Genomic DNA, 23,470 nt, shown 5'->3' on the forward strand with positions numbered 1-23,470 from the left:
GATGGGGGGTTATTTCTCCTGCCCATATTTTGTTGTTCAGTCGCTCAGTTGTGTCCAACTCTTGGCGACCCCATGGACCACAGCACGCCAGGCTTCTCTGTCCTCCACTGTCTCCTGGAGTTTGCTCAAACTCATGTCCACCCATCTCATCCTCTGTTGCCCCCTTTTCCTCTTGCTCTCCATCTTTCCCAGCATCAAGGTCTTTTCCAGTGAGCTGGCTCTTCACATCAGATGGCCAAAGTACTGGAGCTTCAGCTTCAGCATCAGTCCCTCCAATGAATATTCAGGGTTGTTGGAACAAAAGCCACCAATGCAAAAGAATTGGAAGGCGGGGCCTGCCCCTGTGTTGTGTGTATGAGAGAAGGCACCATTCTAATGCCAGGGACCTGTGGGCATCGATGCCCAATATGATGGGAGGGATGGGGTACAGATGTTCTAAGGTGAGTGTTTTTGGTGTGTGTGTGTGTATGTGTGTGTGTGTGTTTTTAAGCAGGTACAGAGCAAAGTGCTTATCCAGGAATTGATTCTTTTCATGTCAAACTTGCTAATTTAAATGGAAATTAATTGCTTTTCTTGACGATTTCTTTAAAAATTGGTTTTAAATGCATGCATCAGGCAGTCACATTTATTATTCATTGGTTTCACTGGCAATACAGCCCCAGTGTCCGCGTTCCGGGAGATGCCAGCACAGAGCAGAGATGATTTAATCAAGAGGCCATTAATTAGAGATGGGGAGACAGGGAGGGAGGGTTCCTCCCACAGGAGCAGGTTTGGCCACCTCTGTGGCCTCAGCAGGGGGCGGTGGGGTTGGAGGGAAGGGGAGCCTGGGTGGGTGGGGCTGTTTGCATGATGTTTCTGCTAGAGATTTCAGTGGGGTGGGGGCCATGCGTTGGGGCAAAGGTGGGAGTACGGGGTGCACAATCTTTGTTCCTGGCCACAGCTCCAGAGGTGACTGTCCTTCCCCCTCACCTTGCTGTCTGTCGCCCAGGCCACCAAGGATCTGGCTAAAATAAAGCCTTCATTGTGTCCTTCCCATTCTGTGACCCCCTTCCACCCCACCTCAGTCACATTAACAAGGCTTCTGAGGACCTCGACTCTGCTGACTTCTTCAATTTCTTCCCGACTTGTTCAACACACCCTTCCTGTCTCTGAGACTTGCTCGCTTTGCCCATTTCTTTCCCTCCAGGAGCCCCGATCTCCACGTCAGTCCCCGTTGAGGACTATCCCTGCCCAAGCCAGGGCATCAGGTGTGGGTGTGTCCAGTGGAAGACCCCCCCCCCCGCCGCACTTTCAGACTGTTGCTACCTTTTTGTTACTAGCGCACTCAAAACTGGTGCAAGTTACACAAAATGGCTTTGAAATTACAAAGCCAAAACAAGAAAAAGGGAAAATTCTGCTGTGTCCCACTCTCTCTCGGTGGTGTTGGTGTTCAGTCACTCAGTCATGTCTGACTCTGCAGCCCGTGGACTGCAGCATGCCAGGCTGCCCTGTCCTCCACTATCTCCTGGAGTTTGCTCAAACTCATGTCCATCGAGTCGGTGATGCCACCTAACCATCTCATCCCCTGCTCCGCCCCTTTCTCCTTTTGCCTTCAATCCTTCCCAGCACCAGGTTCTTTTCCAATGAGTCGGTCTTCGGAGCTTCTGCTTCAGCAACAGTCCTTCCAATGAATATTCAGGGTTGATTTCCTTTAGGATTATCTGGTTTGATATTCTCTTTTGGCCACACCACGAGGCATGAGAGATCCTAGTTCCCCGACCAGATGACCAGGGATCGAACCCACAGCCCCTGCAGTGGAAAGAGTGGAGTTTTAACCACTGGACCACCAGGGAAGTCCCATCATACCTATATTCTTAAAAGCAGCCAAACTGTTAAAAAAAAAATGTTAAAAGTTGCCAGATGGTCACCAGTGATGCACCAGTGTGATCAGTGAGTGAAAGAAAAAAAAAAAAAACTGGCAATGGGGTTTCCCTGGCAATCCAGTGATTAAGACTTTACCTTCCAGTTCAGGAGGGCAGGTTTGATCCCTGGTCGGGTCGGGCAGCTAAGATCTCACATACCTCCTGGCCAAAACCCAAAAACAGAGAAGCAACACTTGTAACAAATTCAATAAAGACTTTAAAAATGGTCCACATCAAAAAATGTCTTAAAAAAACACTGACAATATTCACTTGAGGCCAGTCTTCAGTGTCATGATAGAATTTGCGGTTGTTTGGATCCTGGTGTTTGGGTCAACTGAAACAGCTTTGGATTGGGTCTCCTCGCCTGGCTTCCCAAAGGGCTCACCCTACCATGATCCCTGCCCTCATCCCTCCCACCCCACCCTCTACCCCCAACCCCCCTTCACCCCCACCCTCAGGCTGGGCTTGTGCGTGCACGCATGCCAAGTCCCTTCAGTCATGTCCAACTCTTTGCGACTCTGTGCACTGTAGCACCCGCCAGGCTCCTCTGTCCATGGGATTCTCTAGGCAAGACTATTGGAGTGAGTTGCCATGCCCTCCTCCAGGGGATCTTCCAGACCCAGGGATCAAACTTGCCATCTCTTAAGTCCCCTGCCTTGGCAGGCAGGTTCTTTACCACTAGCATCACCTAGGAAGCCCCGGACTTGTGCTTACCTGCCCCTATTCACAAAGCTCGTGTCCTCAGACAAGGGAACCCAGCTGGGATGGGCCTCCAGGCTCACCCTCCACCTCGCCTCCTCTGCCTCTTCTAGACACACAGAGCAATTAAAGCATCAAATGTCAAAGATCCCGTTTATTCCGGCAACCCGGAAAGAAAAAGTGTAAATTAAAAAAAGAAAAAAAGAAACAGATCCATGCACTCAACTCCTTGGGTTGGGAGGAAGGGATGTGGGGAGAGGAGAAGAGGGTCTGGGTGGGATGCAAAAAGGGAAGGGAAGGAGGGAAGAGAGAGAGAGACAGATAAGCAGAGAGAGAGAAAGAGACCTGGAGAGTCAGATCAAATGAAAGAGAGGCATCAGGAAAAAAAAAGATGTATCAAAATCAGATCATAAAGAAGAGACAATACAGAGAAAACGCACCAATAGAAATACAGAGGCACAGAATGAAAGCTGGGCGCAAAGATGGAGAGAGAAAAAACAGTACTGGGAGGAAGAGAGGGAGGGAAAGAGAGGGCAGGACAGAGACATAAACTTGAAGGGACACAGCGGAGTGGAAAGGGCCCCCGTGGCCCTCATGTGGCAGCGCAGGCGACGGCAGCCCCTAGGGGTCCCCGGCGGTGCTGATGACATGGAAGAGGGTGACGTTGTAGAGCACCTGGTGGCCGTTGTTCCAGGTGTAGAGGGCCCGCTCCCGGGGGTTGTAATCCAGCATGGAGATGTGGGAATACTGGTTGTGGAAGGGCACGTCCGTGTACTCATAGCTGGACGTGTTGGTGAAGTAGGCGAAGTAGACCTTGGCCCCGGCCAGGTGGGAGTTGGTCACATAGAGCACGCCGCAGATCATGAAGGCCTCGCCGGCACTGCGCTTGGGGTAGCCGGTGTCCCACGAGCGCACGACCTCCAGGGTGTGCGGGTCCAGCCGGCTGACCACGATATTGCCCGCATTCTGGTTGGTGGTGTACACGGCCCAGAGCCCGCTCTCGTCCACCATGAAGTCCATGTCCGAGAAGCCACCCCAGGAGTAGGGGAAGGTGTTGTTGTAGCCGGCCCCGGGGAGGCTCCGCTGCACCAGCACGGAGCGAGAGCGGAAGTGGTACTTGACCACCACGTTGCTCTGGTACTTGTTGTAGAACAGGGAGCCGTTGTACACCACGTGGCCGGTGCCGGCCCACGGCTGGGGCAGCAGGTGCTGGATAAAGTTCTGACCCTTGATGAAGTCTCCCAGAGTGCGGAACTCCAGGACGCGCCGGCCCTTGTAATAGCCATCCATGTACCAGACCTGCGAGAGAGCTGTTGGTCACTGCTGGGCCACTGCTGACCAGGGGTCCCAACAGTCACACATCAATCACATAGTCATAGGGGTCAACAGTCACTTAGTGGTCATTACTCAGTCACATGACGTCTGGTGACCCTTCATGACCAGGCAACATCCCGGTGACTGGGGTCACTGGGCCAGTGCCATTGGTCTCAGACACTCGGAGGACAGGGCTTGATCCCCAAGAATCAGGGGAAACTGCAGTCCCTGGAGACTCGCCGGGCCTAGGAATTGACTGGTCACTGGATATGGGACAGTTAGCAGTCATGAGACTGTCCTGGGGTGGCAAGAGGTCACCTGAACCCACTGCTTTGGGTAATCCCAGTAACGATAGGTGACTGCCATGTCACCATCATCCTCTCCGTCAACATCACTCACTGTCCCATGGTAATTAGCAATTACGAGTGCTCTTACTAGTGCTGGTTATTGGGTTAAATATCTTAAAGACTGTAAGGCTGACATTATTATAACCATTTTGAAGATAAGGGAACTCAGGCTCAGCGACATTAAGGAACCTGCCCGAGATTCCCTAGCTAAGAACTGGTGGAAGTGCGATACAAATCCAAGTCTGATTCCCAAACCTAAGCTCTTTTTGTTCGTTTTGCTGGTGGTGGTGGTGGTGGTGGTTTTTTGGTTTCAGCCACGCTGTGTGGCTTGCTGGATCTTAGTTCCCTGACCAGGGATCAAAATTGGGCCCCGGCAGTGAAATCACCAAGTCCTAACCACTGGGCAGCCAGGGAATTCCCCTCAAACCCAGGCTCTTAACCCCTTGGTTAAATCACCATGATGCCTCAGGAGGTCAATGATCACAGTGGAGAAGTGGCTATTATGGACTTCCCAGATGGCTTAGTGGTAAAGAATGCCAATGCAGGAAACACGGATTCGATCCTTGGGTGGGGAAGATCCCCTGGAGAACAAAATGACAACCTACTCCAGTATTCTTGCCTGGAAAATCTCATGGAAAGAGAAGGCTGGTGGGCCACAGTCCATGGGACTGCAAAAGAATCAGACATAACTAATTGAACGATCTATGATGGTGGCTGCCCAGTGACCAATATCTGTCACTAGGATAGTCACTGAGCAGTTAATGGATGGTTCCTGTGGGCCAGAGGTGACAGGCAATTGTGACCATGGGGGTCACTGGAAGTTCAAAGGTCATCAAGTGGTGCTCATAGATCCTAGTCCTTGGGAAGGCACTGGTCACTGGTGGTTATTCTGAGATCAGTGCTCACTGGGAGCTGGTCAGTGGTACTAGAAACCATTAGTCTCTATACAGTCACTGGACGTCAGCTGACTTGCAGATTCACAGAGTTGGAAAGTTCTTGGTCACTTGGTGGTCACTAGACAGATAGTCAGGGGCAGGTCAAGGGCCCTGGAGACCCTAGGACAAGATAATCATTGATGTGGAGTCACTGGGCACCTATGGAGCACCACGGGCTATGTCTCCCTGCCCCCGAGTTCTGACCCCCGGCGTGAGCACACTCACCCGGCTGTCCGCGCTGGGGGCCATCGTGTCCGTCATCCAGGAGCCAAAGCGGGACCCCATGGCCCGAATGGTGATGGGGTTACTGACCCCCGTCAGCTTCCCACAGCCTGGGAGGCAGCAACAGGGGGAATGAGGGTGGAGGATGGGAAGAGTCCGAGGGACACAGGGCAAGGCTGAGGGGGTGTGATCAAACTGAAGCGCTGGGACCAGGGGTGAGGGAAGATCCAGAGATCTGGTCCCAAGGTGGAGTTAGCTTGGGGGTGAGGAGGGGTAGGGTCAGGGCCATTTCCCGTTTTGGGGGTCTATTTTTGGCCTTGGGTAGGAAAGTCAAGGATCAACGTTTGGAAGTTAGAGGTCAAAACCGTGCTCTGAACACGCAGAGGGTATTGGGGTTGGAGGTGGAGGTCAGGGGTCAAGGTCAAACATCAAGGCATACCCAGCTTTTGGGCGCAGGCATGGAGCCGGGCCTCCAGGGCCATCACCCGCTGCTGCAGGTCCTCGTAGCCGTAGGCGCCCATCTCTTCCTGGATGGTGGCAAGGCTGCCGGACAGATTCCTCACCTCCTCTCGCAGGCGCACGATGGTCCGTGTGTCCGCCTTGTACTGCTCCAGGACCGAGCTCAGCGGCAACAGCTCTGTCATCCTGTCCTTCAGCTCCTGCCCCCAAGAGGGAACCTGTGCTGATCCCGACCCCTAACCAGTGACCCAGACCTGGCTCCAACCTTCAACCCACAACTTCACTCATTTGGGGGGGGTATTATTTTTATGGGAGTATAATCACTTTACCATGTAGTGTTGGTGTCTGCTGTACAACAAAGTGAATCAGTCAAATGTATACACATATCGCCTCCCTCTTGAGCCTCCCTCCCACCCAACCCCAATTGCTGTTGTTCAGTTGCTCAGTCATGTCCTACTCTCTGCAACCCCATGGACTGCAGCATGCCAGGCTTCCCTGTCCTTCACTATCTCCTGGAGTTTGCTCATGTCCACATAGTTGGTGCCAGCAATCCCACCCCTTATCTTTGATGCACACCTGACTCTTGACATTCAGCCCAATTAGGACCGCAGATCCCAGTCAACCCTCTGTCCTTCCGGGAAGTAATGGGCACCAATCCCAGTTCTTCCTTTGACCTCTGACCTGAACCCTGAAGGACACACCTGGAAGCTCTTGGCCGAGAGGGACCCGTCGGCTGCCCGGAGCCGCGCATCCAGGCTCCGCATGAGGGTCTCCATGCTGCGCACATACTGGAGGTCCCGGTACGTCCGCAACTCAAGAACCTCCATGGACTGGGAGACGTTCTGAACCTAGGAAGCGGGAGGGTTAGGGCGAGCCCAACTCCTGTCCCCATCCCCGGGGATGCCGCAGACAAGACCTGGTGGGGCCAGAGGCTAAACACCCAACCAACCTTCTCCTCCCGACCTTACCAGCAACCTCCCAAAGCACGCCCAATCTATCCATCTGATCTGGCCACCACCACCTCCCACCTCTCCCTGCCTCCCTGCTCTCCTCGCCTCCACCCTCATTCACAGCAGTCAAGTTTCCACACAGCAGCCAGAGGGAATTTTTCTTTTTTCTTTTCTTTTGTCCATTCTGAGAAGCATGTGGGATCTTAGTTCCCCAGCCAGGGGGCAAATGCATGCCCCCTACAGTGGGAGCGCAGAGTCTTAAACTCTGGACCCTTGGGAAAGTCTGGAGAGGGAGTTTTTCAAAAGGAAGATTGAGTCACCTTCTCCTGCAGACCCTGCGAGCTGTTTCTGCCCCTTGGCCTGCCTCCTCTCCATGTTCATCTATTCCAACGACCAGCCCAACTTCACTCTCATAGGCTCAAAGCTCCTTCCCTTCTCAGGGCCTTTGCTGTTGTTCAGTTGCTAAGTCGTGTCTGAGTCTTTGCGACCCCACGAACTGTAGCACCCCAGGCTCCTCTATCCTCCGACATCTCCCAGAGTTTGCTCAAACTCATGTCCATTGAGTCGGTCATGCCATCCAATCATCTCATCCTCTGTCACCCCCTTCTCCTCCTGCCTTCAATCTTTTCCAGCATCAAGGTCTTTTCCCGTGAGTTGGCTCTTTGCATCAGGTGGCCAAAGTATTAGAGCTTCAGCTTCAGCATCATTTCTTCCAATGAATATTCAGGACTGATTTCCTTTACGATTGACTGTTTTGATCTTCTTGCAGTCCAAGAGACTCTCAAGAGTCTTCTCCAACACCACAGTTCAAAAGCATCAATTCTTCGGCATTCAGCTTTCTTTATAGTCCAACTCTTACATCTGTCCACGACTGCTGGGCCTTTGCACTTGCTGATCCCTCTATCTGGAGCGCTGTTCCTCTCGTCTTCCCACAGCTGGCTCCTCTTCACCCTTCATGTCTTAGCTCCAGCATCACCTCCTCAGAGTGGCCTTCCCCAATCACCCTCCCTCAAGGGGCCACTCACCCTCTCTCCCTTATGTGGTTATTTTTTTCCAGTTGTGAATACTACCTGGAACATTCTTATTCATCTGCCTCCTTCAGGTGGGGTCCTCAGAGGCAGACCCGGTGTTTGGTTTGTCCACAGCTGAATTCTCAATAAATACTAGATGCTCAGTAAATACGAGTAAATGATGGAATGAAACCTCCCTTGCCCTGACCTCTCTGAATCAGCCCGAGGGCTCCCTAGGTTCCACTTCCACCTGGCTAAGGTGAGCTCCTCCCAGTCAAGGTGAACTCAGAGACAATGCTGGATGCTTGTTGAAATACGCAGACATTCCTGAACCATTGTCCATGTGACACTTGGAAGTTCTGAGAAAGCCAACAAACAGCCTGATAGCCATCCTGGACGTCACAAAACATTTTAAGAGTCATTGTCAACAATCAGGGGACACCCCCTGGATGTGTTTAGTGTCTCCTGGTTTACAGTCTATGGGAACTTGAATACAATTTGTATTTTGCTGTTGTGTGAAAATTGTATGAATCTTGCGTGTGTCTGTGTGTGAAAATCATTCAGTCGTGTCTGACTCTTCTGTGACCCCATAGCCAGTAGCTCACCAGGCTCCTAAGTGTATGGGATTCTCCAGGCAAGAATACTGGATATTGCCTTCTTCAGGGGATCTTCCCGATCCAAGGATCAAACCTGGGTCTCCTGCATTGCAGGAGATTCTTTACCATCTGAGCCACCAGGGAATCCCTGTATAAATCTTAATTATGCTAAATTGATTCACAGTGCTTTTCAGGTCTACTATATCCTTCTACTTTTTGTCTATGCATTCTACTTATTTTTGAGACTTTGATATTAAAACTCCAACTAAAAAATTTATCTGCTTAAAAAAATTGTAATATATAGTAGAACTATATGTAACTTCTGTATTTTCCAAGTCTCCTGTAAATGCTTTATCATACTTTCATAACTTTAAAAATAAAAAAGAAAGGAAAAAAAAAACAATCAGGGGACACCACATGGTCATCTTGGACTGTTCTGGTGTCGCAGGCAGACAAGACTTTGGTGCCAACAAGGGTCTCTGTCCTCAGCTTCCTCCTCTACAGGAGGATGGTGGGAGGTAGCTAGTCCCTTTCAACACTGACTTCAGAACTGACTCATAAGCAGTTCATCTGGGTAGTGGCAAAGAACAGCAATCAGCCTGTAAAGGGCACCCAAATATCCTTGGATTGAATTGCTGTTGTTTAATTACTAAGTCGTGTCTGACTCTTTCTGACCCCATGGACTGTAGCCCGCCAGGCTCCTCTGTCCCTGGCATTCTCCAGGCAAGCACACTAGAGTGGGTTGCCATTCCCTTCTCCAGGGAATCTCCCCAAACCAAAGATCGAACTTGCGTCTCCTACATTGGCAAGTGGATTCTTTACCACTGAGCCACCTGGGAAGTGCTTGGATTGAATGGGGACCAGTTTCTATCAGTCACAATCAGAAGGGGAAGGAATCTTCACATGTCTTGGGATGGAGGGCGAGACCCTTCTTAGCAGCTGAGTCCTGAGGCTGAATACACAGTGTGGTTGGAGCTCACACACCAGAGATGCAGATGCTGCCATTGCAGTTCACCTTCCCTGTGCCCACACAGTGCTCAGCTTCTTCTCCAAAGAAGCAGCAGAGAGATTTTGACTAAAACACCCGCCCGGAGGGCAGCCAGGTTATCCACCAGCTTTGCATAATCATGGCTTAGATCCAGTCCCAGCTGACCTGGTGGGAAGCAGAGGAGAGGGTGGGGAAGTGAGAGATTTTCACAGGGGAACCTGGACGGTGCTTACCTTCTCCATCAGCTGCCGCAGCTCCCGGCTCCGGCCGTCTCGGGAGCAGGTGCTTTGCGCAGGGATCACAGCCGTGCAGATGCATTTTCCGTCGGGGGCCTGGGCTGAGGTGTACAGCTGCCAGCCTTCCTCTGGGCTTTGGAAGAGGGTCTGCGGGGAAGTCAGGGTCAGAGAGCGGGAACCCCAAGAGGGATTCACCCCCTCACCCCCTGGGAGAAAAAGGGGATCCCAGGGAGATGACAGATGCCCTTCCCTGGATGCTTGGGATGTCCCAGACCATGTGCTCTGCGTGCCAGGGGTGTGTGATCTAAATCCTTCCTCAGGGAAAGCCCCATTTTACAGGTGACAAGATTGAGGTACAAGGGGTGAAGGAACACAGCAAGGAACTGTGGGATACAAGCCCTTCCACAAAATGAGAGTTCATTCTCTCACACGTATTTGCACACGTACACACCACTGCCTCCATAACCACCATTAGAACATAGACCAGGGGACTTCCCTGATGGTCCCGTGGTTAAGAATCCACCTTTGCAATGCAGGGACTTCAGGTTCAATCCCTGGTTGGGGAACTAAGATCCCACATGCTGCAGAGCAACTAAGCCTATGTGCCACGACTACAGTCTGTATATCAAAATGGAAAGCAACCAAGACCCGATGCAGCCAAATAAATACCAAAAAAAAAACCCTCCACCTATGCCATTCCGGCTTCCGCAACTCCTGCTCCCTAAAAGCCCGAGCAAGGTAATGGCCAAAGGGTGATACAGTCCTCACCAAGACCTTCAAGTCTTTGCCTGGAAGGCATCATTTTCAGACTCCTACACTAAGTTTCAAGTTAGATGATGCCACTTAGATAATTCAATTATCAATTATGGCTGTTTCCCAAACCTGGCTTCTTGGAACCCTGGCAATCTTATCAGGCATGCGAGGAAAAGGGGTGCTCTGTGGTCAAATATGTTTGTGTAATGCTGAGTGAAATGAGTTTTTTTTTTTTTTTTTAATGCAGGACTTATCAGAGCCTTTGAAATGCTCATGTGCATCCGGGAACTCAGCCATAATTTCCCAAACTTACTAGAAAATATCTAGTGAGTGCCTACTGTATGCCAGGCATGGGTCTGTGAGAGGGACTAGGAAGAGAGGAGAAATGAAGAAAGTGTATCTATTGCTCCCCACGGATGTGGAGGAGGCAGACTTCAAGTATGGAATCCCACTGATGCTTCCAGAACTATGTGCATGCATGCTAAATGGCTTCAGTCGTATTTGCTCTTTGTCATCCCATGGATTATAGCCTGCCAGGCTCTTTTGTCCATGGGATTTCCCAGTCAAGAAAACAGCAGTGGGTTGCCACACCCTCCTCCAGGGGATCTTCCCAACCCAGGGATCAAACCTTGGACTCCTGAATAGCGGGTGAATTCTGTACCATCTGAGCCACCCCAGAAGCCCTCTAGAACGATATGCTGCAGTGGATGCTACAAATAAAGTGCAGAGCATAACAAGGGGTGTCCCTAGGCTGAGAGTCTCAGAGGAGGTATACCAGGGACGGGCATTTAAGCTGAACTGGAGGAATGAAAGAACCAGTAGAAGGGGAGAGAGGAAGGGACATTGGGCACACAAATTCTGACCAATGGGACATCCCTGGTGGTCTAGTGGTTAAGATTTTGTGCTTCCATTGCAAGGGCCTCAGGTTCAAACTCTGGTTGGGAACTAAGATGCCACATGCTGCACCACACAGCACAGCCCACCCTCCAATTCTGATCAATATATGGAGGAACTGGAGAAACACTGCTCAAAAAGCATCAAATCCTCACTGGATGGAGCATACATCATGCCGCCTTGAGCTTCCCCAGAACATACTTCCAGCCAGTCACAAGTCCCAATCTTTTTTATTTTAATGACAATGTTCTTGTTGCTTAGTTGCTAAGTCATGTGTGACTCTTGCAACGCCATGGACTGTAGCCCACCAGGCTCCTCTGTCCATGGAATTTTCCAGGCAAGAATACTGGATAGAGTGGCTTGCCATTTCCTTCTCCAGGGGATCTTCCCCATCCAGGGATTGAACCCCCTGTCTCCCACTTTGGCAGGAGGATTCTTTACCACTGAGTCACCTAGGAAGCTTGCAATTTTAGGGGCCCTAAGAAGGTCTTCATGAGAAGGTGTCATTTGAATAAAGACATGAAGGAAGTGAGGGAGAAGCCTTGGTGATATCAAGGGAAAGATGGTCCAAGCCAAGAGAACAGCAAGTGCAAAGGTTCTGAGGCAGGAACATGCCTGGTGTGTTTGGGAAACGTGGAGAAGGCTATAGCTAAAACAGAGGGAACAAGGAGAAAAGTGGGAAGGGGACAGATGAGGACAGGGATGGAACAGGACAGCCTGTGCAGTGCTTATGTGCCATGGGGAGGACACTGATTTTTGGTCTGAGGGAAGTGGGAGCCGTGGTGGGTTCTGATCACAGGATAGACAGGACCAGACTCAGGTGTTCACAGGCGCCCCCTGGCTGCTGGGGCGTGGAACAGACTGGGAGTGTCGATGGTGGGAGACCAGGGCAGATGGGTGGAAACTGAAGAGATGGGAAGAAACTAGAAGATTCCAATCCTATTCATAATGCATCCCTACAGACAGGAAGGAAAGTCTAATAAAACCCCAAGTGTTTTACAGACAAACAAAGCCCCACTACCATGGACTATTTGCACAGCGGCTGCTTATCACACAGCAGAGGCTGTTTCCATGAGCTGTAGCAGAGATAAAAGCCAGACTATGAATTATGAGCAATCCTAGAGATTCCAGCTATTAGCCCACCTATTTTCTCTCCCACTCAATAAAGTCTTTTTTTTTTAAGCTAAATGGAATGTGAGCAAGTGGTATCATTGTACAGATGAGCTTGACTCCTCCACTAATTTTTAAGAAAAACAAACCATTCATAAAATGCCAACTGAAACTATTGTAATTAGTCATTCCTTGCACCTTAAAATACGCATTTTGGAGATTGAGGGAACCCCCACTGTACAAGGTGCTGTGAGAAGAATCTTGAAGGGTCCATTGGACAGTCAATCCTAAAGGAAATCAACCCTGAATATTCACTGGAAGGACTGATGCTGAAGCTGAAGCTCCAATACTTTGGCCACCTGATGTGAAGAGCCGGCTCATTGGAAAAGACACTGATGAAAGACTGAGGGCAGGAGGAGAAGGGGGTGACAGAGGATGAGATGGTTGGATGGCATCACTGACTCAACGGACATGTGTTTGAGCAAACTCTGGGAGATGGTGAAGGACAGGGAAGCCAGGCATGCTGCAGTCCATGGGGTCGCAAAGAGTTGGACATGAGTGAGCGACTGAACAACAACCACCACCTCTGTGAGAGTCCATGTCTCCCCCATGAAGGAATGAAGTCACTTACCTTCCCAGCCTCCCTTTCAAGCAGAAAGGGTCCAGGTGGTTTGCAGTCAATTAAGCCGACTGCGCTCTTTTCCCCATGGGGGCCCAGCATGCAATGGCTGCAAACAGCAGCCCCCTCGGTCGTGTAGATGGCCTGTTGTCTGTACAGGTTGCCCTAAGGGATCTTGGAGACAGTCCTTTCCAGTGTACATTCACAACCGGCATGCTGTCTGCAATCTAGGCTCCAGACAGGTGTGCACAGTGCCTTTGGAAAGCCCCAGGGCACAGTAGCCAGGGTCCACACTGGCCACGTCATAATGTCCACCCGCACCGAGCTGCAGAACAAGGTGTGACTGAAGCCCTCTGCAGGGCCAAGTTCAAGTTCCCTGGCCGCCAGAAGATCCACATCTCCAAGAAGTAAGGATTTACTAAGTTTAATGTGGATAAATTTGAAATCATGGTGACAAAAAGGGGCTCATCCCGGATGGCTGTGGGGCCAAAGACATCCCTAATTGTGGCCCCCTGGACAAACACTGGGCTCTGCACTCATGAGAGCCTGGGCACTGTCCCCTCCTTACTCATGTGTGCATGCTAATTTGCTTCAGTCATGTCCAACTCTTTGCAACCCCACGGACTGTAGCCCGCCATGGGATTCTCCAAGCAAGAATACTGAGTGGGTTGCCGTGCCCTCCTCCAGGGGATCTTCCCAGTCCAGGGACTGGACCCAGTACTCCTGCATTGCAGGCAGATTCTTTACCATCTGAGCCACCAGGGAAGCCCACCTGGTCTAAAACAAGAAGGATGCCCCATGGGACTTCCCTGGTGGTCCAGAGGGGTTAAGACTCTGGGCTTCCTGTGCAGGGTGTGTGGGTTCAATCCCTGGTTGGGGTACTAGGATCCCACATGCTGCATGGGCAGTAAGTAAATAAATAAAACAACAACCAAAAACAAAAAAACAAAAAAATTTTTTTAAAAAGGAGGATGGCTCAAGGTTAGAAGAGTAACCCCAGGGCAGAGATAAATTAGGAGGCTGGGATTAACACACACACACTACTATACACACTGCTGCTGCTGCTGCTAAGTCGTTTCAGTCATGTCGGACTCTGTACGACCCCATAGACGGCAGCCCACCAGGCTCCCCCGTCCCTGGGATTCTCCAGGCAAGAGCACTGGAGTGGGTTGCCATTTCCTTCTCCAGTGCATGAAAGTGAAAAGTGAAAGTGAAGTCGCTCAGTCGTGTCCGACTCTTAGCAACCTCATGGACTGCAGCCCACCAGGCTCCTCCGTCCACGGGATTTTCCAGGCAAGAGTACTGGAGTGGGGACTATACACACTACCATATACAAAATAGATAATCAACAAGGACCTACTATATAGCACAGGGAACTCTACTCAGTATTCCGCAATAACCTACATCAGAGAAGAATCTGAAAAAGAATAGATTATATGTATACGTGGGGCTTCCCAGGTGGCGCTAATGGTAAAGAATCTGCCTGCCAATACAGGAGACACAAGAGACAGGGATTTGATCCCTGGATCAGGAAGACCCCCTGGAGTAGGATATGGCACCCCACTCCAGTATTCTTGCCTGGGAAATTCGATGGACAGAGGAGCCTGGCGAGCTACAGTCCATGGAGTCCCAAGGAGTTGGACACGACTGAGTGACTAAGCACGCAGCACACATATGAATCTGTATAAGTGAATCACTTTGCTGTACACCTGAAAGTTACACAACATTGTAAATCAACTATACTCCAATATAAAATAAAAATTTTTTAAAGAAAAGAGTGACCCAGGAATGCCTTCCCCCTTGGATCTGAGAACACAGAACTAGTTTCACCTTTTTTCATGGCAAATATAGTTCTTAACAAACAAAAACAGAATCATGAATGTGAGTTCAAACACCTCCATCTGTGCTCCCCTGGCCCTGGTTCCCAAGCAATTTGGACGGAATCCCCTGAAGATTTTCGTTTATGCAGAGACAAAGCAGCCTGGTTCAACATAATTAACATCCCTTTCTTACATTCTGTAGCGTGTCCTTTGAAGCAAACAAGCCGTCTTCTCTCAACATATGAAATATTGAATTGTAAAAGAGAAGCAAGATTTAAGTGGCACGGAGAGAAGGCTTTCATGGCTTGCCTAAAGTAATTGTCTGCGTTGGACGTACCTTGCTGGGGTATTCTCTGCAGCAGCTCAATTAAATGCCTGGGGTTTGGCTGCCAAATCTCTGCATGGCAGAGATTCTGAGTTTCACCCGTGGGGTTCCAGTTCAAAAACACAGTCAAGTCCAGGTCCCGGGAAATTGCTAAAACATCCTGGAAGGCTCAGCGTCTGAGTGTCTAAATACCAGTTCCCCAGACTGGGTTGGGGTTGGAACCAAAGCTACAAATTCTTGGAGGTCATAGTCCTAGGAATAGAGAACACCTATAACTAACAGAAGGGGCTTCCCAGGAGGCACTAGTGATAAAGAACCCGCCTACCAGTGCAGGAGACTTAAGAGACGAGGGTTCAATCCCTGGGTCAGGAAGATCCTCTGGAGTAGGTAGTGGCAACCCACTCCAGTATTCTTGCCTGCAAAATTCCATGGACGGGGCGCCTGGCAGGCTACAGTCCATGGGGCTGCAAAGAGTCAGACACGACTGAGCACATCACTAACAGAAATGTTTGTATCAGCAGGTGTGAGAGCCCTCCTGGTACAGACACTTCTGGTCTGGTAGCCCATCTCACCTCTAACGTAGCAAACGTACTGGAGGAAGCCAGCCACTCTGTCGGTTGAGCGATTGGTTCCAAGCTTAATATTCTTGCTAATGGGCTCTAAGAGCATAAGCCAGGCATTCAACTAGCTCTTCCTCAAATTGTCTTTTCTGCCCAGAATTTTTCAAATGCTTTCACCCAAGCTACTACCCCAATTAAACAGCAGTCTTGGTAACCAGTCCAGGACTGAGTAAGGACGAGACACGCAGGGAAAGTTTTTCTAGCTGTCGGGTCCAGGATCATCAGCTCAGCCTACAGCTCCATCACCTACGTCTTGGTTCAGAAAACAATTCCTGGTTCTTTTGGGAGCAGAGAGATTGCCACAGAATCCTGGGGGGAGGGGCCGCCAACCATTAAGTGCTGGCTATCAGGGGTTCAGCCAACAGGAACAGAGCAAGCGGCTGCCTCTTAATGAGTCAAAGATATTATTGCGTGGAGGCTGTATAATTTAATCAGGAAGCAGAAGTGTCTTGGGGCTCATATATTTATTTGTTCCCCGCCTTGTTCCGGAGAGGACCGCAAGTGGTTTACAAGGATATGTAAAATAATGCACGAGAGCTCCAATTAAAGAGGAGAGCAGGAATTAGATATTTCTGGAGGGCAGGCTGTCAATCCAGAGCCAAAGCCTTCAGGCTTCTGCATTTTGTATTTAACCCAGTCAATCCCACTCTAAGAATGTAGCCCAGGGAAATGGTGTGGACGAGCACTCACTCGATGGCTATAAGAATGCTCATTAAAATGCTGTCTAAAATTGGACAAGTGGAATTTTTTCCCCTCTCTGGCCTTTTGCCAATAGGGAGGCTGATTTAAAAACTCTACAGCGGAACTTCCCTGGTGATCCAGTGGTTAAGAATCCCACTGCCAATGCAGGGGACACTGGCTCGATCCCTGGTCTGGGAAGATTCCACATGCTGTGGGGCAACTAAGTCCATGTGCTGCAGTTACCGAAGCCCTCATGCCTAGAGCCTGTGTTCTGCAACGAGAGATGCCACCATAATGAGAGGCCCGAGCGCTGCAGCTAGAGGGTAGCCCCCACTCGCCACAGCTAGAGGAGGCCCATATGCAGCAACGAAGACCCAGTGCACCAAAAGTAAATGAAATAAACTAAAAACTCTACAGGGAGGAATACTGTGTGTGTGTGTGTTAGTTGCTCAGTTGTGTCCGACTCTTTGCGACCCCATGAACTATAGCCCACCAGGCTCCTCTGTCTATGAAATTTTTCAGGCAAGAGTGCTAGAGTGGGTAGCCATTGCCTTCTCCAGGGATCTTTCCAACCCAGGGGTGAAACCTGGGTCTCCTGCATTGCAGGAAGATTCTTTTACCACTTGAGCCACCAGGGAAGCCCAGGGGAAACACTATGCACCCATTAAAATTGAGAACAAGCAGGGATTTTTATTGCCATCTTTAAACGTATCTTGAAGCAAAAGTTCTCTACAATAAACACGGACTGTTCTCGTGAAGATTTTTTTTTCAGTCCCTTAAAGTTTTGTCTTTGCAAGGGAGAAAGGGAAGAAAGAGAAAAAGTAGAGACGCTAGAGCTCAAAGGAAAGCTAAGAAAAACCCAGCCCTTAAAAACCTGAACAACCAACATATGGTCGGGCCATAAATTTGGCTCCCAGCTCCTTAGCAGCCAACTCAAAAAAGGGAAAGCTGGTCATTTATGCGGCTCCCAATGTCCTGAAACAAAAGCATGCCAGATGCTCAGGAGAAAACTTAACTATTTTTAGTACCAAGAACAGGCAAGGCTCTCTCCCACGGTCCTCCCCAAAAAAGGAGCCCATGTGATGTCACCAGGATCTTTCCAGACAACATCCTTACGGTAGAAATGAGTCGTTTTCTCTGGACGTTCCTTCTCCCTACTCAGATGTTGGAAAGGTCAGATGGTCCGAGAGTCAGACTGCCGGGTTTATGTACTGGCTTGGCCCCTCCCCTGTGGTGTGAGTGGGATCACCTCTATAAGTCTCCATATTCTCATCTGTAAAATGGACATGATACCTGTACCTACCTCACAGAGTTGCCAGGAAGCTTGAATGAGTAAGACTACATGTGTGAGCAAGGAGAAGAGTCATCAGCATGTATTGACAGTAATGCTACAGAAGGGTTTGCTTTTGCTATTATTATAATCCTTGTGACACTCTAATGCCAATTTGGTGACTTCCTAAAGTCAAAATCGTTTGAGTTTGATGCAGGTATGAAACTGAGATGATTGGGAAGAATTGGTGCTGGGACTTCCATGGTGGCCCAGTGATTAAGATTTTGCCTTCCAAAGCAGGGGGTGCAGGTTCTATTCCTGGTCGTTGAGCTAAGATCCTACATGTCACTCGGCCCAAACAACAAACAAACAAACATAAAACAGAAGCAATATTGTAACAAATTCAATAAAGACTTTTTCAAAATGGCCCACTTTTTAAAAATCTAAAAAAAAAGCAGGGGGACTTCTCTGGTGGTACAGTGGATAGGAATCTACCTGCCGATGCAGGGGACAAAGGTTCAATCCCTGGTGCAGGAAGATCCCACGTGACTAGGAGCAACTAAGCCCGTGCACCACAACTACTGAGCCTGAATGTTGCCACTACTGAAGCTGGAGCGCCTAGAGCCCGTGTGCCACAGTAAGAGAAGCTACCACAATGGAAGCCTGAGCATCTCAACTAGAGGGTAGCCCCTGCTCACCGCAACTAGAGGAAGCCCTCTTACAGCAACAAAGACCCAGTGCAGCCAAAAAAAAAAAAGAGTCACTGAAAGTCCATTTGATTTGGGACTGAGAATGCAAGATGAGGAAGACTCACAGACAGCCGGATGGCAGAGAGATAAAGAAAGAGAGCATCAAGTCCTGCCAAAGAGGGACAGAGATGCTGCTCCATCTTACTTGCCATGTGACTTGGCTGGCTTCTGGTTCCAGACCATCTCCTTGACATAATTTGGTGCAAAGGAGTCCTGCTTCAGAGTAACAGGCAATCAACAAGGCTCACACGACCCTGTTCTCTGTGGCCCATCTTCTGGCCAGTGGTCCCCAACCTTTTTGGTTTCGTGGAAGACAGTTTTTCCATGGACCAGGCAGGGTGGGAAGGATGGTTTCAGGATGATTCAAATGCACTTCACTTACTATGCACTTTATTTCTATCATTACATCAGCTCCATCTCAGATCATCAGGCATTAGATCTCCGAAGTTGGGGACCCTTGCCAGTCATCTTACTCTTCCTGGAACACATCACACTTTTTCCCCACAACCCGTCCACTGGCTGGACCCTCTGTATGCCTTGCCCGAGTCATACAGCAAATTCCTACTGGCTATCATGTTATATATGGTAATGTAAGTTTCCATGTTACTCTTTCCATACAATCTGCTTCAAACCGGAGGTCTGTAACAACCTAGAGGGGTGGGATGGGGAGGGAGGTGGGAGGGAGTTTCAAGAGGGAGGGAATCATACCCTATGGCTGATTCATGTTGATATTTGGCAGAAACCAACACAATTCTGCAAGGCAATTACCCTTCAATTAAAAAATAAATTTAATTTTTTTTTAAAAAAGAACTCTTGCCGGGGAGATCCCTGGCACTCCAGTGGTTAGGACTCTGAGCTTTCACTGCAGGAGGTATGGGTTGGACCACTGGTCAGGGAACTTAGAACCCACATGACATGCAGCATGGCCAAGAAATTGAAAAAGAAAAAAACGATTTTTAACCTTGCCCTATCTCATGGCTAGGCTAACCCTTCCCCATTAGGGCTCAGGCATAAATGTCTCTTCCAAAAGCAGCCTCCACTGTCCCTTCCCCATCCTAGCCAACTCTCAGGCATCCTGTGCCTTTTTTTCCCCTAATACTTCTATTTCTTCTTAGTGTATGTCAAGCACTGTTCTAAGCACTCTGCATGTTTTAACTGATGGAGTTCTCACCACGGCACTTAGACAGGACTGTCATTATTCGCCTTTGATGAGTTGAGATTCTAACACGACCATTTGTCTCCACGGTCCTCATCACCACACTGCAGCTCCCCTGTCCTCCTTCAAGCCCTGATCACTATGGCCACTGGGGGGACTTCCCTCATGGTCCAGAGGTTAAGAATCCATCTTGCAATGCGGGGAACTTGGTTTTAATCCCTGGTTAGGGAACTAAGATCCCACATACCACAGGGCAACTAAGACTCAATGAGGCCAAACAAATAAATATGGGGGCGGGGGAAGAAAAACAAAGGAATTAAGGGCTTCCCTGGTGGCTCAGTGGCAAAGAATCCACCTGCTAATGCGGGAAACAGATTCCATCCCTGATTAGGGATCTTATCCCACATGCCACGGAGCAACTAAACTCCTGCGCCACAACTACTGAGTCTGTGCTCTAGAGTCAAGGAGCTGCTACTACTGAAGCCTTCGAGCCCTTATGCTCCGCAACAAGAGAAGTCACTGCAGTGAGAAGCTGCAACTAGAGCTTACCCAAGCAGCAATGAAGACCCAGCACAGCAAAAAAATAAATAAATAAAATCATATCCTTTCAAAATAAAATAATAATAACAATTTTAAAAAATGGCCATTGGGACCTCTTGGGTGTGACCACTGGCTCAAAGCCTACCTCTGTTCTCAGACAGAAAATATCATGGAGATAGGGAGCTCTGTCTGCTTTGGTCACTGCTGAATCCCCCGGCCCTGCCATGATCAATACTGAGTAACTAGACGCTGATGGGCTGGTGAGTCAGAGAGCAAACGTCCTCACAGACCCACCATGCATTTCCCCTCCGCCACCAAATGGGTTTCCATCTCTTCCAGGGAGGGACTGGCTGAGATCAAACGGTAGATCGGCTGAGGCAGTCACGGAGGCGGCCGCGGCTCCCCTCTGACTCTGGGGATGGCGCAGGGCCATGATGAATGATCAGGGACATGCTTGTCTGCCTCGTCTCAGCCGTGACGGGTCCTGAGTCCCTCTGGAGGGCTTGAGATAATAGCAGGCTGCCCCTGTCAAACCTAGCGGTATTGGGCAAATCCCCCCTGAGTGATAAGCTTGACAGGCTTTAAAGAAGACATCAGCTCACCCGTGCTGAGATGGAGAACCAGGATCTCCCTCAGTCTGAGCAGCTGGGGCCTGGCTGGTGAGAGCCTGCAGCCAAGGGAAGGGCTGGGATGGCATGTGGGGAGGGGGGCGGCTATAAATCCATTCATTCATTCACTTTTTTTTTTTTTTTTTTGCCGTACCACTTAGCTTTCAGGATCTTAGTTCCCCCACCAGGGATGGAATCCTGGCCCTCAACAGTGAAAGTGCCAAGTTTCAACCACTGGACCAGCAGGAATTCCCAATTCATTTATTCTTTTTTGTAAATATAATCTTATTTATTTATTTTTGGCTGTGCTGGGTCTTCATTGCTGTGTGGGCTTTTCTATAGTTGTAGCAAGCAGGGGCTACTCTCTATCTGAGGTGTGCAGGCTGCTCTCTATCTGAGGTGTGCAGGCTGCTCTCTGTCTGAGGTGTGCAGGCTGCTCTCTATCTGAGGTGTGCGGGCTGCTCTCTGTCTGAGGTGTGCAGGCTCCTCATTGTGGCGGCTCCTCTTCTTGCAGAGCACGGGCTCTAGGGCATGCAGGCTTCAGTGGTTGTGGCTCCTAGGATCTAGAGCACAGGCTCAGTCGTGGCACACAGAACTTACTTGCTCTGAGGCATGTAGGATCTTCCCAGATCAGGGATCGAACTTGCATCTCCCATACTGGCAGGTGGATTCTTTACCACTGAGCCACCAGGGAAGCCCCTGATTCATTTATTCTTTCATATCCTTCCAATGCAGATTACCCATCTCACCCTGAGAGGCTACTCAGGCTGGCACACACAACCTCTCCCCCTCTTGAAGCCACCCAAGCCATGGCAGAAGACCCCCCAGTGCCCCTTGGGCCCCAGTCCACACACATATTCCTGGATCCTAGGCTCTGCCATTACAGTGCCAATGGGGGCCAAAAATGAATGGAACAGACTTTCTTGGGATGAGAAGAGACACAGGTCTCTGAGTTTGACTGACTGCCCTCCTTGGGGTCCAGGGAAGGTGTGGAGAGGGCTTGCCTTGTGCAAAAATTTACAAACACAGTCCATTCCCTTGGAGTGTGGCCCAGACTGTTGGAATCACCTCGAATCCCCATGGATAGCCCCAAGAGTAGGGTTTATGGGCAGAGCTCTGCATCCAGGCTACCATACAAGGGCCACTCCAGTCCTCATACCAGCTTGCATCGATAGAGGACAAGTTCTTCTCTGTCTCCAACCCTTAAGAACACCCCATTTGAGAAGACCCCTCTGGAAGGAAACAGACTTTCACTTGAGTCTCCTGAGCCTTACCATCTTTCTTTCAGATCCCCAAGCGCCTCCTGAGCTCTTTATCATCCCAGGCCTTTGAACATGCTGCTTACTCCAAAGTCATTCTGGTGTGAGGGCTTGCCCCAGGGCATGTGGAATGGAGACAGAAAATGGGCAGATTCTTGTGTTTTACACAAGTCACAGCCTGTGACTTCCCTGGTGGCCCAGTGGTTGAGATTCTGAGCTTCCACTAGAGGGGGCACAGGTTTGATCCCTGGTCTGGGAACCAAGATCCTGCATGCTGCTCGGCAAAGCCAAAAAATAAAAATAAAAAATAAAGACAGAGTCCACAGGACTCTGACCACCTCCACGTGGAAATGCCAAGTTAGGTAGTTGGGGTGAGGAAGAGAGAGGGTTTGGCTGGAGATACATATTTGCATCCTCTCAGCAGAGATGGGATGGAAAGAGACATCCCTGGTGGGCTAGCGGTTAAGACTCCAAGCTTTCAATGCAGGGGACACAGGTTCAATCCCTAGTCACGGAACTAAGATCCTGCATGCCAAGCAGCCAAAAAGTAAACAAATAAAACTAAACCAATTGCTTGAATTAAGATCCCTGAAAGCCCTAAAAGAGTTCTGTTTCTCTTACCAGCCTCTAAGATACCTTAGCTGCTCACTAAATACCTGTGCATGAACAGGCGGCTATAGAGTTCATCAGTACAGGCTGCTTCAGCCCCAATTCTGATCCACTCCTTCCTGTGTGACCTTGGGCAAGTAGCTTAACCCCTCTGTGCCTTTCTTCGCCCCTCTGCTTCCTCATCTAAAAGTTGGGATCATAATGGCCAGGCTTCTCAAAATTCTTGTCAAAATGATGAATTAGTACATGTCAAGAGTTAGTCACAGTGTGTGGTACATTGTGAATGTCCAGTCAGTGGGAGTTTTTATATCAATTCATGGAAAAGACCCTGATGCTGGGCAAGACTGAGGGCAGGAAGAGAAGGGGGCGACAGAGGATGAGATGGTTGGATGGCATCATTGACCTAATGGACATGAGTTTGAGCAAGCTCCGGGAGTTGGTGATCGACAGGGAAGCCTGGCGTGCTGCAGTCCATGGGGTCACAAAGAGTCGGACCTGCCCGAGTGAGCGATTGAAAAACAACAAATTGAAACAGCACTGTTCTAGAACTGTCTTAGGTCCCCTGCTGACTGTTTAACTTTTTATATATTATTTTATTTTATTCAGGCTTCTCAGGTGGCACAAGTGGTAAAGAACCCACCTGCCAGTGCAGGAGATGTAAGAGATATGGGTTCGAACCCTGGGTTGGGAAGATCCCCTGGAGGAGGGAATGGCCACCCACTCCAGTGTTCTTGCCTGGAGAATTCCTTGGACAGAGGAGCCTGGCAGGCTACAGTTCATGGGGTCGCAGAATCGGACAC

The 23,470-nt window shown here is 49.7% G+C and overlaps 1 protein-coding gene and 1 non-coding gene across 2 annotated transcripts in view; one reads left to right on the forward strand and one right to left on the reverse strand.

Moving 5' to 3' along the window:
* Nucleotides 1-2,550: 2,550 nt before the first annotated feature.
* Nucleotides 2,551-23,470, reverse strand: part of OLFM2 (olfactomedin 2) — a 78,251-nt gene continuing 57,331 nt past the window's right edge. The window contains exons 2-6 of the mRNA XM_070373633.1: nucleotides 9,655-9,804; nucleotides 6,579-6,725; nucleotides 5,858-6,077; nucleotides 5,422-5,528; nucleotides 2,551-3,899 (exon numbers count right to left, since the gene is read on the reverse strand). Of these exons, the coding sequence (XP_070229734.1) occupies nucleotides 3,222-3,899; nucleotides 5,422-5,528; nucleotides 5,858-6,077; nucleotides 6,579-6,725; nucleotides 9,655-9,804 (1,302 nt within the window). The 3' untranslated portion in view covers nucleotides 2,551-3,221. The remainder of the gene's footprint in view (nucleotides 3,900-5,421; nucleotides 5,529-5,857; nucleotides 6,078-6,578; nucleotides 6,726-9,654; nucleotides 9,805-23,470) is intronic.
* LOC138988688 (small nucleolar RNA SNORA70) lies at nucleotides 13,086-13,220 on the forward strand. The gene has a single exon (XR_011464955.1). It is a non-coding gene; the product is annotated as a small nucleolar RNA SNORA70 (small nucleolar RNA).

Source organism: Bos mutus, chromosome 7 (genome assembly GCF_027580195.1).
Source record: "Bos mutus isolate GX-2022 chromosome 7, NWIPB_WYAK_1.1, whole genome shotgun sequence".
NCBI lineage: Eukaryota > Metazoa > Chordata > Mammalia > Artiodactyla > Bovidae > Bos > Bos mutus.